Source organism: Calonectris borealis, chromosome 1 (assembly GCF_964195595.1).
Source record: "Calonectris borealis chromosome 1, bCalBor7.hap1.2, whole genome shotgun sequence".
In the NCBI taxonomy this organism is placed as follows: Eukaryota; Metazoa; Chordata; class Aves; order Procellariiformes; family Procellariidae; genus Calonectris; species Calonectris borealis.
Genome location: NC_134312.1, coordinates 139,528,400 through 139,544,547, shown reverse-complemented (window position 1 = coordinate 139,544,547; position 16,148 = coordinate 139,528,400). Strand labels below are relative to the sequence as shown.

General features: G+C 42.2%; 1 protein-coding gene across 2 annotated transcripts in view; it reads right to left on the bottom strand.

The window, feature by feature from the left end:
• ANOS1 (anosmin 1) overlaps window positions 1–15,836 on the bottom strand; it is a 137,904-nt gene extending 122,068 nt beyond the window's left edge. The window contains exon 1 of one of the 2 annotated variants that reach the window (XM_075135522.1): window positions 15,624–15,836. In XM_075135522.1, coding sequence (XP_074991623.1) covers window positions 15,624–15,821 — 198 coding nt within the window. In that variant the 5' untranslated portion in view covers window positions 15,822–15,836. The remainder of the gene's footprint in view (window positions 1–15,623) is intronic. The other variant, XM_075135605.1, reaches the window with a different exon arrangement.
• Between the last annotated feature and the right edge of the window lie 312 nt (window positions 15,837–16,148).

Below are 16,148 nucleotides of genomic sequence, written 5' to 3'. Positions count from 1 at the left end.
AAAGCAAGCTCTGATCCACGTTAAAACACTAATGTGTAGATACACCTCAGACACTTCTAATATCTCCCACAAACACAAAAGAGTAGTCTTTCAGTGCTTCCTACTAGACTAGATTTTCCTCAGAAGCCACACTGTTTCAGGGCCATTCAGGGTAGCATTGCTTTCTAGACTTGCAAAACACTTAGGGTTCTGGTGTCTCGTATCCTTAAGAAACTAAGCATAAAAAAAAAAAAACAACCACCACACATTTTTAGATCATCTAAAATGTCCATTATAAACAGTCTAACTATAAACTACATGAACATGGGATACTCCATGCAGGTTGCATTGTCATGGAGTCATTTCTGATTACAAAACTGCTAAATGCATTATACTACATACTGGCTATGTGATGTTTTACTGTATTTTCTCCTGTTCTGTTCAAGTATGTATGGGAGGGACATCATTATATACTACGCTTGCATCTTTGGCAAGAGTACGTATACACACCTGCCCTTAAAACTTAACAGTTCTTCAGTACTCGTGTTATTACAACTCAATATCAGGCACCATCAAATTTTATGCTCACACTCTTGTACTTAACATACTAATAATTTCCAACATAATTGCATGAAATTCATGTGATAAATTTCAGGAATGTATTTCCTTTCTCTTTGGCATGTGTTATTAGTTTACAAGATACTAACTATTTCAAGCAGTAGTAGCAGGCATATTCACCACAAGCTGATGGATACATATATTTTCATTTCCCTTTAAAAGAAAAAAAAAACAAATAAATAAATGAATAAATTCCATGCAGTACCTTTCTCAACAGAAAATATTTGTGACAAACAACCCTTATCTTATTCCAATTGTCTTGATATATTACTATAGAATTTCTCCTCTTTGATCTGTGAAAGGCAACAAGCTCAATAAACATCATTGCCAATATAAAAACTATCCTAAGTTCTTTTAATATTGTAAAAGCATGTAGAAAAGTGTAACCTCAGCAGTAAAAAATAGCACAAATAATGATCCTACAGATGAAATATGCAGTCTAAAATTTGACTATAATTATACATTGGTAGTTCCACAGACCCATTCATATTTATAAATAAAATTTTCTATATAAAAATCCTATTTTAGAAGAATTATTGAAGTGCAGAGCAAAGCTCTCAAAAGTAACAAGTGTCAAAATTAACACAGTCCTTGGAGCTCTAACAATTGTTTAAAACAGTCTTTGGGGATTTTTTTCCTTTTTCCATAGAAGACCTGGTTCAGTGAGTGAAGTGCACCTCACCAGAGCTGGGATTTCCTAGAAACGTTTGCAAAAGGGTTCTGTGATCATTCAGGAATTAAAGAACTATACAAATTAAAATGATCCTTGGACTCATAAACACAACAGCCTATCGTCAATCTGAACAAAAACTAACACAAGATTGTTGTTGTTTTATATTGTGTTGTTAACATACACTCAGAAAGCACTAATTCAAAGAAACATGTGTCAGCCACACAAAAAAACTTTCACCACAATAGTTAAAGCAGCATTTCAGGAAAAAGTCTTGTTTCCCAGACATATTTTAATTGCTACAGTCTTTCCATACATCTGCCTTCATTGTAGACATTACAGAAAGACAGACAAGATGTAATGGGTACAGTTTAATTAGTCCACAACTTTTTTGTTTCATCTCTAAAGCACAACCCAACAACAAATCACACCGTGCAAGTTAACACTCTTCTCTCCATTGCTCCTATTGGTTTGGCCCTCAGCCTGTCCCTTCCCAACCCAGCTCTCACTTCTGCAGAAAGCCACCACACAGGACTGCCACATTAAGCCAATAATAAAGACTGGCAGATGCCAGCTGTGTACTGGTCAGGTACCACATATCACATCACGTAAAGAATGCCCTCCTCCTAATTGTATCACGTAACAAAGAGATAGTCGTGGACCCCTTCCCTTGACTTTAGCTCAGTGCTGCTCTCTTTCCTCAGCTCCCAGACCTGTAAACCCTGTTCATATTTCTCTCCAGACCACATTTTTACTCCCATCCTATTTGAAGGAACTGCAACAGCTCCCAAAACAGCAAAGACTGCAATGACATTGTGTTGACAATGGATGAAAAACAGGCATCAAGTGAAGGAGCACATAGAAGGGTGGGTGAGTCTTTCCCTTTCCACTTGAAATTTAACATGCCTGCTAACCTGATCCTAGCTGGGATCCTTCAGCCCTGCAACACCGATAGTATATTCCTGACAGAAGACCCAGCCTTTTAATGCAGGTTACAACAGATACAATCCATTTCTTCCAGTTTTCTAGGAGCTTTTTCCAGTTTGTTATGAACTGTATGCCACACGAAACATGTTACACGGGACAATTGCTGCAGTCTAGTGTTCTAGACCACCCTGCAAACAACATAAAACTGTGAAAGGACAGATGAGAGGGAGAGGAAATCAACATTAAATTCTATTATTTGGGAAAGATATAACATACTAAAACTACTAATACAGTTCGAGCTACAGGGATATTAACTGGATCTTTCTGCAGTAACAGTCTTCAGTGGAAGATTTACGTTGCCTCATCATATTGTCATAAAACTTTCCACAAATATAAAAGCCTTTCATGTGCCAGCTTCCTGGAATACAGTCTGATAACTAGCTAATGAAGACATACCATAAAAAGAAAATAAATCTCTCTTCAAGGCAGGACTGAAGCATTTGTCATTAACACGTCTGGTTACCAGAGATATAGCTGTTATGCAGAGCAATCATTTTCCCGACAGGTCCATCATGTTTCAGACATTTCTGGCATCAGGTGAAAGAGTTAAAAATTAAGACAGGTTAATTTGCATTGAAGTTATTGAAAGGCTTGTAATATGACAGGTGTCAAAGCTCAGTCTAAGTCCCTACCCACTGTAAGGATCACATGAGTTCTAAAGCCTAGAATTTTCTTTTATATCTTTGATCTAAATTAACAGCCACAAAAGAAAAACATTATAATGTATAGCCTTAAGCTCATAAAATGTGGACAACTGAGGTTAATACCAGTTGTCAACATCTTGAATTATCAGCAGGCTTTTTATATTAAAATTTTGTTTCTCTTTCTTAAATCAACTATTTTTGCAGAACTAACAAATATTTTAGTTGTTCCATCTTTGGAAAGTCTCACATACTGGTGGCACGCTCCAGGAATTCTATCCCAATTATAATGTTTCCCTCCATTTTACCAGCCTTCTCACCTGTGTAAAGCAATTAAGAAAGACAGTGAAGTGAAGCGGTTTGTGGTACTACAAATATGTTGATAATATTCAAGTTTCTTTTTCATTGGACTGAGGAGCTCTGCTTGATTTGCTTTCTCAGTGGGAAGGTCATGGATGAGAGCAACTTGACTGAGGCTCGATCTATACCAGATGGATCTACTAGGTATGAGTAAGCATCTCAGGGGCATGAAAATTTTACATCTGCTCCTTTTATTAAGAGGATAAGCCATGCCTGTTGATGAAACTTACAGGGATGCTTTGGAATCCCTGAGGGCACCTGGATACATAGAGTAACAACCAGTAACTGGGCAATATCTCATTTTTTTAAAAAAATATTTACTGTCTTTAGTGGTACTCAGCTCTGGTTACATCAAAAATTGCTTCTACCTTCCCTTACCATCTGAAGGAATCTCTTCTAAAAATATCTTAATTTGAAGTCAAGGTGCTTTCCATCTGGCAAATAACTGGCAATTCAGTTTTACTTTGTCCTAATGGCATAGTATCATTTACTAACGCTCTGAATTGTAAAGGATGATGTCAAGATGCAGTAAGATAGTATTCAACAAATTCAAGTTAATTGTCTTTAAACAGCATACTGGGAATTTTCTTGGTTTTATCTATAAATTCTAAACAGACATTTCCAGTGCATTTGCACTGGCCTAAGCTTATTTCCATTGAAACCACTGGATACATTACTATCAACTGTAGAGATATAAGACTCAGGCCAGCAATGAAAGCTCCAGAAAAATCCTGTATTAAACTATTAATCATATAAATGGGAGAACTGATAAGTATCAGTCAGAAGGCTGAAAGATCTCCAGCTAAAGAAAACAGTATGCACTTCCACTACATTAATGTGTAAAGCTTTTTAGTCTTTAAAACTACCTGTGAGTCATGCTTTCTATTCCAAAACAAAGGCAGCCAGTATATTCCTTAGGAAACTCTAAATGTTCATTCCTTTCTACAATTTGGAAAATGGCTGAGGATAGGTTTAACTTTCAAGGTTAGTCCACATTGCTGCTCTTTTCTTCTACTTAAGAAAAGGAAGGTTTTGAACACCGGAAGGAGGCTTGAAATAGTTATTATTTGCTGTTGCACATTTATCGCCATTGTAATTACAGCTTTGGTGCTGTCCAGTGCTCAAATGTATATATGTGTGTGGCTCTATGATTAAACTAAATCTTTTACAAGATGAGATAATATGCTGCATGTGCAGCGTTGAATGCATTCCTAGTCCTCTTGGTCAATGAAGATCCATTAGACAGAAAATGCATTAAATTTACCAAAAGCCTACTGTCTTTCACACTGTTCATTCAATTTTTTAACTCAAAGAAAAAAATCCAACAATAAGCTGCTAGCTGCAAAAATCTACATCTTCTTTCCTTATTTATTCTGATAAACATGTCCCATAGCTGCTACTAAGTACTACATGAAGAGTGACACACGTTGTTAATTGGATGATTTTTACCTCTTTTTGTCAGTTTGTCTAACCCCAAACGTTCCTTCCACCTAGTGCAGATCCGGACTGACCAACGCTTGGCTAATTCATCATCTCTCAGTTCATAGTTGCATAGAAAGAAATCTCAAAACAGAAGAAAGCCTCAAGCTCTCCTAGTTCCAGTTCCCTTCCCAAAATTGCTAGATACAAATCAAATGTCAACATATTATATACTCTTTGTGACTACGAAAAATGGGGGCAGGTAATGATGTGATTCATTATTGTCTAGCTGTAGTTACACCTAATTGGGAAAAAAAAAAAAAAACACACACCACACCCTGTTGAATTAGTTTCTACGTAGGAACACAAATTCTGAAAAAAATTGACAAACAGTCACTGTATTAGGACACATTATTATTATTAATATTTATATTATTGCTATCACCCCTTCCTCAGCATTCAACTATTTGCTGCTTCACATATCTGTTCATCCATGTACTAAATTCCAATAAAACCCAAAGTCTTCCAGCAAGTGAGGTTAAGAAATGAATTTATAATGTATAGGTCCAAAAATGCCCTGAGGCTTGACTGGAATGTTCCAGTAGTACAAAGAAATCATTAACAGTTAAAAAGCATTATCAATTAACTACATATGATGTATAGCCCTAAATCTACGGCCTAAATCATGAGATGCGAAACCACGCTGATGTATGTGAACTGCTATTACTTGTGTTCTTTTTTTTAATATAAGTCAATTGAAGATAACTCCCCTAAAGAGTAATCCATAAAAAAGAAAAACAGAATTATGCTTCTAAATTCTTATAAGAATGGCAAGGAAGGTTGAACTATGTTTGCACTGGATTAAATGAGTACATTATTCTCACCCAGCCTTCACCATCAACCTCAATCTCTGACTCTCTGGACAGAAGACATTTGTTCTGAAGCAATCTTATTATTTCCCCCATATTATCTTATTACAGGATCCATGGCAGCTGGATTGCAACCCTCACAGGCAGAAAAAACAAAGTCTTCTCTACCTCAACTATGTTTGCAGTTTGAGTTGTGAGCACTTGAGAAATTACAGTGGCAGCAGTTTGTCAAACTTCTGACTTGAAAAACAACATCCTTGTAGTAGACGGTGCCCAACGTACTGCCTGGGGAGGCCACTTCACTTTCTCTACTGTATGGGAATAAAACATATGCACAGCTCTTGTCTCACCACATGACCAAACTTTACTATATATGTGCAATACAGTAAATCCAGCACTTCTGAAAATGCACAGAACACATGCATAAGAAGATTCAAAGCTTTTTCCTGAAGAATTGGGATTACTGTTTAATTCAGAATACATGTAAGCAAATCACAGTATTGACTCGAGAGAGCAGGCTGCCATCACCAGAACATATTTCTGGTTGAAAACTCTCCAGAGAGTAAATTCGTAATGTTTGGAGAGCAGCAATTGTTCATAAAGCCAAAGTAGCCTGTTCCTTTGTCCCTCTTTTCTCACAATCCATTAATGTGGTTAAAGTCTTTAGGAAAGACAGAAATGAAAAGCAAGCTGCCCCTACCAGGACACACACAGTCCATAAACTGCCTCCAGATCCCCAAGTTACTTTTAGGACAGAAATGAATGAAAACAAGCTGAAAAGAAGCCAGCCACAGGTCAGCAGCATGACCTGGGCAGGCTGCACCCCTGAGCACCCCTGGTCTAGAACAAACTTAATGTTTATTTGCCTGCATTGGTACACATGACAGGACCACATATTAGCTAGAACTTTGTGGTAAATTTTCTTGGAGGTTTTACCTGTAACCGGACTTTCCAATGAAGACAAAAGGATTTTCAAACCACATTTTTACTAAACTACAAACAAGAAAAATCAACCTTTTTAAACCAAGTAAAACTCCATGCAGCTGAGAAAGAACAGAAATAAAAAATACTTACAAAAAACTTTTCCTACGCCCATTATGTTTGTTCTCTGTTTCCAGCCTTAGTTTCAATTAATTGTGTCACAGTAAAATCTACAGCCCCCTCTACTCCTAGACAATTTCTCTTCCCAGCATTGTGTGCCTGCTGGAGGTCACCTATCTCCAGCTTTCTGCCTTCTGAGACTCTCTTGTCTCTTCTTTTGCTTCTCCTGCAAGTTCTGGAGCCATGCCTACCTCAGGAATCTCAGCTGCTTACTAGGGGAGTCACTCCCTTTGCAAACTTGAGTCAAGTCACTTCTGTTTGAAAGGAACATAATGTAACATAGAGACGAAGAAAAAAAGAAAGCAAAATATGCAGTGTCCATAAAGGTGTAATAAGTCACAGGGGTTTCTTCTGGTGAAAGATGCATGTATTTTCCTGTATTATATTTTCCATACATGAATATTTTTACATAACTTTGATGTCATACCTCTTTGACAGTCTAGAGACACATTGGTGAAAATATGGTTCACAGAAGTCAATGGAAATTTGACAAAAACTTTGGCCTAGGGCTGTTCCCCAAATCTGGAAATCTCTCATATTCTTTTTGGTGGATGGAAATGAATGTGTGATTCTTTTTAATCAGAGATAAAAGGAACAGTACTCTACTTTCAAGTTTAAAGGGTCCACTTACCTTTCAACACCCCCAGTTCTCTATCTCCATGTCCTGTGAACTCTTGGACATTAAAAGACTAAAAAAGGGATATAACTAGAGTTAGGATACCAAGTTCACAGCACTCTTCTTCTTTGTTGATAAAGGCTGCATGGACCTAGTGTTCATACATGGACCTGATCCAGCTGAAATCAACAGAAGGCTTTTCATGGACTTCAAAGGTTTTTGCAATATAAGGCTTTATAAGGCTTAGCTGTGGGAAAGGTCAAAAAATGAAGATTCTTGGTGTGAACTCCTAGGCAAGTGCTTTTTTGGTGCAAGGTTTACATTTGCTAGGCACTAACTACTTAATATCAATACGAATGTCTCTCTTCTGTATCATAGTCCTGATACTTGGTCATTAATCTTATTTTCAATCTTTAAAAATATGGATGCTAAATAACTGCGCTTTCTTTTTCTGTTTATAGAAGTTGGATATGTACTGAAATCCAGATAATCACAGAAAGCAAAAATTCACACAGAATAGCCAATGGAGATGTAGACCAGCTTGTGAATAATAATCTCCATTTGTACACACATAAATTCAGCACTCAGTCTTAAGAAGTTTGCCCTTTGCAAAATGACAAATGTTCAGCATCTGGGAAATCAGCCTTGTTTTCAAGCTGTCTCAGAAATTTATTGGGTTTTTTTTCCCTTATAGGACACTTACTAAACCAAACACATTTAAATACCATTCAGAGCACTAGTTAATCAGAGACAACCCATATGCAGACAATGAATAATGTTTTAATAATAGTTTTAATATGAACACTACCTAGCTTACAACCTTTCACTCTGTAGTAAGTGGATGTATGTTCGAATGGAAAAAGGATTTACATTTTAGAACTCCCAGTGTTTTTCTTTCAAAAGTTTTCTAATGCTTTTCAAAAGCAACATTTCCTCCCCCTCCCCGACACACACCTGTGACATTAAAACTATGCTTTGCCAGTATTTTCTATATATAAAATGCCTGCCTCAAAACATATTAGTAACATTCCTATTGGTTTCATTGCATTTGGTATCAGGCACATTTACCAAATGAACAGCAATTTTATGAACAAGAGCAAGATAGCATAAAGGACTTTTTTCTAATATGTAAGCATCCACATGTAAAATGCAAGAAAACTATCTTGGCAACTCTCATTGTTCAATAGAATCGCTCACCATTCGTTTACGTTTTCATACAGTTCATTTGATTTGTATTTAAAACTTACACTTGAAGCACAGCCAAATTCTAATTTGGCAAAGCAATGGTTTGGTCCCAAATTTAAGTAATCAAAACTGCTAAAAAACAATGACCAGGCTCTGTAACCCCTGTACTCATATCAACTGTGCAAGCCTTCACTGATGCGAAAGAGATTTGAGTTTGGTTATAAGAAAGTGAACATAACTCACACTGAAATCAGGGAGGTTCATACCAGACCAGGCTACAACTGCAAAGACTAACTGTGGCTCAATTCCACAATACGGTGAATAATGCAGGTGTTTTCACTAGATGCAACCATCATTATTCAAAACAAACCTTTTGTCTTCAAAGCTCTTACATAAGATCACGTTGGAAGATCTGTGCACCTCTTGTTCATGACACCAGATCTCAATAAGAGCTCACCAAATGCCGAAATAATTACCCAGATCACACACCATATGAACAATAAAGACAGAAGAAGGATTGGGAATTTTAACAAGTTTTGAGAAAATCATAAAGTAATGACAAATGTTTAAACTTGTCTGTGGAAAGAAATTAACAGCAGCGTGCTTTATGAGACATATGAAAGTCAGAATTATTTAACACAAGGACTATTTTTGGAAAGGAGATGAGTACTAAAATGGCAACACAAGCAGATGGCACACATTTCCTAAGTAGTAATATGTAGAAAAGATTGTGAACATGCCCCAGAAGTTCTAAGCAAACTCGGTGCCTGGGCAGCCTATCCATTGGAACAGAAACATTCCAGGAATAACACACTACATATCTACTACATCTCATTACAAAAGTATTACATATCTTTTCAAAAGATTTCATGAAGAATAATTTAGGGATCTGGAATTATTCAAGACAGTTACAATAAATGGTTTCTTCATGATCTCCGTCTTCTCTACAGCAGAGCATAAAGAGGCACATGCACCCTAGACTTTCAGCCTAGCCTACAGCCTGACCTGCATCTGCAATCAATTGCAGATTTTTGCAGGTGCAGTCACTTTGGAGTTACAAGCAATTTGAAGGCAGATGTGCTGGTATTTAGACAACTAGCTGCCTGACTTGTAGGTAAAATCTGGCATTGGGTATCTAGAGGTAGTCACTTGCACACTATTTGCTTGCAGATATGAAATCTGAGAACCTTTTATTATTTATTTGAAAGAATTGCCTGTTTTTCCTCAAAAACTTCAGTTATTCTGACAGGCAACAGTCCATCTATAACAGTGAAAACAATCTCCTACCATGATATAGTTATCAGTCATTCAATATAATAAACTTTTAAGGCCTACTGTTCCCTCTTACAGGTATTAAACATTATGCAACATATAGGTCTATTAGATTAAAAGAACGTTTTTCCATCCTTTCAAAAATAATTTTGAGTTAGCCTTAGCTGATCTAGCTTAGTACTACTTCCTAAGTACTAATTCCTAGTACATTACTATTAGATTTATACTAAACCACACTTATGAGGGGAAATCTCTGAATACAATTTCCCTTCATATATCACAGAACAGGCTTATAACTTAAGGGATGCCTACGCTGTATCAAAAGTCTCAACTGTAACTCATCCACTACTCAAACAAGTTAGCTTAGGTATGAATACAGAACCCCTACACGACCAAGCTCATCCACACTGTTGCTGATACGCTTTTAAACAGTACCCATCTGAACAAGTTTAAAGCAGTATCTCATGAGCTTATTCAAGCAGCAATCACAATTCTGAATCACACTACATGTATACATCCCATCATACTTGGATTTCCCTCTTAAGAATAAAGAAATGGATTTGCTAAGATTCAATTTACTACCGAGGACTACCCAAACACCAAAAAAAAAAAAAAAGGAAAAGAAAAAAAAATAAAGAAAACCACAGTGAGATGTACCAATATCTAAAAATATCGAAAAAAAAAATCTGACTGGATTTAGCATTACCATTTTGTTTTTAATGCATTGACAACCATAAATGGTCATATATAAACAATGTAAGAAAAATGTAAATACTGAAAATTAATTTAGAAGTCAGTACCAGTATTTAGCATGCATTGTATCTTTGAAATGTAACTATTCCTATTCTCTGTTTTAGTCACTCCTCCGCATTTGGAGAGCTGGGTCCAGTGCTGGGTTCCCTAGTACATGAGAGACATGGACTTAGTGGAGTGAGTGCAGCAAAGGACCACTAAGATTAAGGGATTGTAGCATCTCCCATGTGAGAAGAGGCTGAGAGAACTGGGATCGTTTAGCCCAGAATAGAAAAGGCTCAGGGGGTTCTCATCAATGTTTATAAATATCTGATGGGAGGGAGTAAAGAAGATGGAGCCAGACTCTTCTCGGTGGTGCCCAGAACCAGGACAAGAGGCAAGGGGGGCAAATTGAAACACAGGAAATTCCATCTGAACGTAAGAAAACGTGGTGGTTTGTTGTTTTGGTTTTTTTTTTTTTACTGTGACGGTGGTTGAACGCTAGAACAGGTTGCCAAGAGGTGCCATCCAGCCTCAACTACTCTGTCACTCTGTGAGCATGGCTGTGGCCCCTCTCTGTTCTTGTGACTCCATATAGCAAACACGGCCAGTCAGTCTGACTGGCAACTACCGCCAACGTCTTGCTGCCACCATTCTTCCATCCTCTGGCATGTTCTACCACCCTCTTAGCTTCTGACCCAGTAAACAAGATTGATACCTCCTCCACCTTAGCTAACTTGTCAAGTTTCACATATTAAGCAGGAAAACACTTGAGAGGTCCGAAACAGACGGCAACTAAGACAAAAGATCCGTGAGTTCACAGGTCCAAGTAAACACTGCTCTCCATACCATTTTTATGCTGTACCTTTAGCCTATGTGCTTACACTGATGTTCAAGCTCTTATTCTCAAAGCAAACTTTTAATCATGCTGTTTTCTGAACACGGCTCAGATGGTTGGCAGTAGAGGTTAAAATCCAAACTGTGTTTTCACTCAACTTCAAAACAGAACGTTAAAGGTCACTGCGATGCCTGCTCCCCCAAAAGGGAATGAGTTCATCCACAACTAATATCACAGATGGGAAAGGCTACACCCATAGACAGCAATGCAAGGAATTTAGTCTCACTCCACTAAAACAGGCAGGTTATACAGAAAAGCTCTAGCTAAACTAATCTGAGTATTCAAGCCTCTTTTCCAGCTAGCTATACGTCATCCCTATTTATATCCATACCCTTTTCAGGAACACAAAAACTTGCGCAGTAACTGTGACCTAACACAGAGACGTGCTCTTTTAGACAATAGTCCAGTGGGTACGACATTGATTATGATACAAGACTGTCAGGTTCAAATCTACATCTTCTCCACTGTAGGCAGGCCACTTGATTGTCATGCTCTTGGTTGCGGGAAGAACACTCAGCATCGTCCCCTGCTCAGGTAATTTGCAGAGAATTTTGCCAGAAACAAATCACAGCAGTAGGAACTCTACTCTACTTGTCTATGCAGTCACCCAGGCGCATGGATGTGTTCCAGTAATGCTCCAACTACTCCCTCATACATGTTACACAACAGTCATTGTAAAACCCCAGTCTCAACACCCAAAATAGCTAAAAGCGAGTATCTTAAACATTAGGGTAGAGAGCTGTATTCTCCTTTCCCTACTCTTTCTGGTCACAGGTCAATGAATGCTTCATTCAGTGCTGTCCAGTGGCCCAAGTTACACAGTTGGGATAAAAATGTTTTCCCTCATCCACAAAAATCCAAAGCAAGCTAAAGCTCAATGCTGCATACACTCCAGGAAGACAGACAAGGTATGCTGGAGTCCCTTCATTCATAGATTGAGCATCATTCTCTACTGTGGATGAGTATGCAATTAATATGCCGTTATATAAAAGAAGAAACCACTATGACCCATTCTGCTTACATTTTTTCTTTGTTTGCTTTTTTATGAAAGGACCTTGTGCCAGCATGTTCTAAGTGAAACTTCCCAGCCTGTAGATAGGCCATAGATAGATATAAAATGTACATATTTCATTGGGCTGTAAGACCCATGTGGTGCGATATCTCTCATATTGATCTCAAATGTCCTTTGGCGTAACCTCTACTCAGAATTCCACAACACTCCCAAAACTGGAAAACTCCCCTGGCCATGGGAATTTTATAGCAAAAAGCAGGCATCTATGCCTCTTCAACAGGCATTCTGAAGATCACAGACTTTTGATTTAGGTGACTAATTCCTCTTCTAGCCCACATCAATAGCCACATGGAACAAAAAAAGTAAATTATTTGACCTGTGCATCAGTTAAAATAATTTCCTGCTGAGAATGCACCTTTAAAATAGGTTTAGAACTGCTTCCCAAATGTAAATTAATAAATAGACTTTTTTTTTTTTTTTAAAAAAGAACACCTCTCTTGACCCTTTCACAAATAGGGATGGTAAAGAAAAATGGGTGAAAATTCTCTGTGGAGGAAAATGAATTAAAATCTCTTGTGACCATTTTGGAAATTTGAAAAACATCAGTTGGCATTCAAACAAGGGAACCAGCAGGTATAGAACTAATCCTGATTTCCTGTTCATACACCTTGGCCCTCATTCCCTGTAAAAGGTTGTTAGTGATGTGTTTTTGGTACCATGAACTACATGAAATGAGCTCTCTCTGAAGTGTCAAGGAGTCCACCTCCCATGAAGCATCCAGCTGCTATCTCCCTGACCCCCACCACTGAGGCTGTATCTAAAGCAGGGCTGGAGAATGAGTGGGAGAGTCTTCTTTCAATTCTTGTCCTAACTGGGAGACACTAGAGTTCCTCCCTGATCCAGTTGGGACGAGCTAGTGTTCAGTTTGCTTCAAAGGTTGAATCAGATTACAAGATAAGTGGGCATCTCTGAAATGAAAAGAGCTCCAGAAATTGCTACCAGTTGAGATGAAAGGGGGAGGGGGTTAGGAGGGAGAAGAGACGGGGATGAAAGGAGAATCGTACCCTTTAGCCCTCATGGAATAATACGGCGCAGACCCGCATATCCTACAGTCCACTGTGTATTATCAGTCTCCTGTGAGAACACTGGATGCTTGCTCTACTCTAAAACTCTCCTCCTTCCCCTCATTAAAAGACAATGGAAAGCTTAACTTTTATAAACGAGAGCACTTAATCGTCCAAACATTACAGTCGTTTCATGTCTAGCAGGAGTTTAATCCCTGGTAATTTAGATAAATTACCGTGTGCTTTATCAGGTTGGGGTTAAAACTCCAAGATTTTCAACTGATTACAAAAAAGCAGCCAGTTATCAAGCCCTAAATGAGTAATTTGCAGCTTATTTCACTCTGGCTAATTAAAATGTAATCACTATTGTTTGGCAATATGCATTCTGTCAGCAGTTTTACATCGGAAAAGAAATCTTGCCAAGAAAACACAAAAAAAAAAGCCTTTCACCAGGAATTGGCATGATCTAAACCGCCTCTTTAGCCACCGAAACTGTAAAACAAGTAACAACCGCCTGACAACGCAATAAAAAATACTAATCCCTCTCCAAGATAATGAACTATTTTAACGGGTACCCTCCTTTCAAGCCGTCCCGTGAAGCGGAGACCACGCTGACAGCGAGTGCTCCGCCGCCCCCGGCCCCAGCGGAGCTGCGGGAGAAGCCTCGCCCGGGGCAGCGCCGGGGCCGGCAGGGCAGCTCGGGGGGCCGCGGGCAGCGCCGGGGCCGGCAGGGCAGCTCGGGGGGCCGCGGGCAGCGCCGGGGCCGGCAGGGCAGGGCAGCCCCTTCCCCACCGGCCTCGGGGTGCATCCCCGGTCTCTTTAGCCCAAATCCGGTTACAGGCACCGACCACCTCCTGCTGCCGTTGAAACGAACACATTAAGCTTTCCTTTCACACTGACTTCTTTTTAAATCGAGTCATCCTGAAATATCTCTCACACCAGCCTTTTGTGCCAACACCTTAGCCCTGAACGCTGCTTTACCAAAACATCTGTCCGAGCGCTTCCAGTTCCTAACTGACAGGAAAGCACCGGGCAAGCGAGCGGCGCGCTCCCCGCTCGGTCCCCTGCGCGCTGCGTCCCAGAAGGTGGAGATGGCCCCCTTCCCACAGGGCTGGGGGGCTTGGGGGCTAGGGAGGGAGAAGGGCTGGCAGTTCAGGAGGGCTTCCATCATTTGGATGGAGTCGACTCAGTTTAATACTTGCGCAATGTAGAACAGGTGGGGAAGGGAGAAGGAAAAGGTGCGTGTATAACTGGAAGACGGGAAAGGACGGGCAGATACCCATTGCTGTTACACCACCTCCCGCACTGCTTCCAGCGCAGTCGCTTTCGGGGCTCACTCTCCCTCACTTCATTTTATACCCCGCAGGTCTCCCGCCACTTCAACCCCATTGCCCCCCGCTTCATCCCCATTTCCCCACTCCCGTTAGCCAATGTGCCCCTCTGTTTCAGAAAAAAAAAGTGTTACCCCCACCCTCACCTTCCAGGAGGTCGGAACCACGTATTACACCTTCCCGATCATCGCTCTTAGAAAATAAGCTCAAACTTTCCCACCAGGCTGGAAAAGCGAACCACCCGCGGGCGGCAGGGCGCAACGACTCGCCCGGCCCGCAGGCAGGCGGAGCCCCGCGGGATCGCCCTAGCACCGCCCGCTGCTCGGAAGCACAAGCGCACCCCCGGCCCGGGAGCACCGTGCTGCGGTCGCCTCGCCCGCCCCACGGTCTCGGACATCACCGGAGGCAGCAGCAGGGCGCGCCGAGCACCTGCGAGGAGCCGGGGCGGAGCGGTGCCCCCGCCTCGCCCCGCCGCGGGCTCAGGCCCGCCGCCCAGCCGGCCGGCCAGCAGCTGACAACCGTGTGGCAGGGCGCGGCGTGCCCGGAGCCCCGCGATCCGCCGCCTCCTCCCGGCGACCAGCCACGCGGGGAACCCGGCCGGCACCCACACGCACCGGCGGGTCTCGGAGCTGCCGCGGGGCCGTGCCCACCTGTCCGCTGCCTCCAGGTGCTGGCGGCGGCACCGCAACGCGCCCGCCGACCCTTGGGGAAACGGCGCCCCAAGTTTGCCAAGAGGCGCTCCGGCCCCGGTCGTCCTTTCCGCCCCCGCCCCGCGCCCGCCGCGCCGATGCCGGTGCCGAGGGACGGGCCGGCCGGGCGGCAGCAGCGGGCCGGCGGCGGGGCCCCCCTCCGCGGCGCCATGCCCCTACCTGGAAATGCTTGAAGAAGGCGGAGATGCGGGTGATCTGGAGGCTCAGGCACCTGGAGGTGCATCTGGCGGTGGAGAAAGCCTCGTCCTGCCTGCGGGCGGCGGCGGCGGCGCCAGCCCCCGGCCCGGCGGGGCTGCCGCAGGCGGCTGTTACCCAGAGGAGCAGGGCGAGGGACGCGCCGGGCGCCCTCCGCACCATGGCTCTGCGGGAGAGGAGGGCAGAGGGGCGGCCGGGCGCTGCGGGGGGCGGCAGGCGCCGGGGTAGGCTCCCGCTCGGCGGGCTGGTGCCGGGCAGCGCTGGGGGCAGATACCTCCGCGCCGCAGAAACTACACAAGAAAGTTCAATCATTCAACTCTCCTCCCGCCCGCCCCGGCGCACAGCCCTCCCCCGCCCGGCAGCGGGCGGGCCGAGGCTGACAGCGGCCGCGCCATTGGCTGCGCCGAGCGCCAGCGGCGGGGCGGGCGGGCCGTGTGGCCGCGGGCAGGTCGGCCCGGCGGGGCCGCCGCTGGCGGTTGGGGTCCTCTC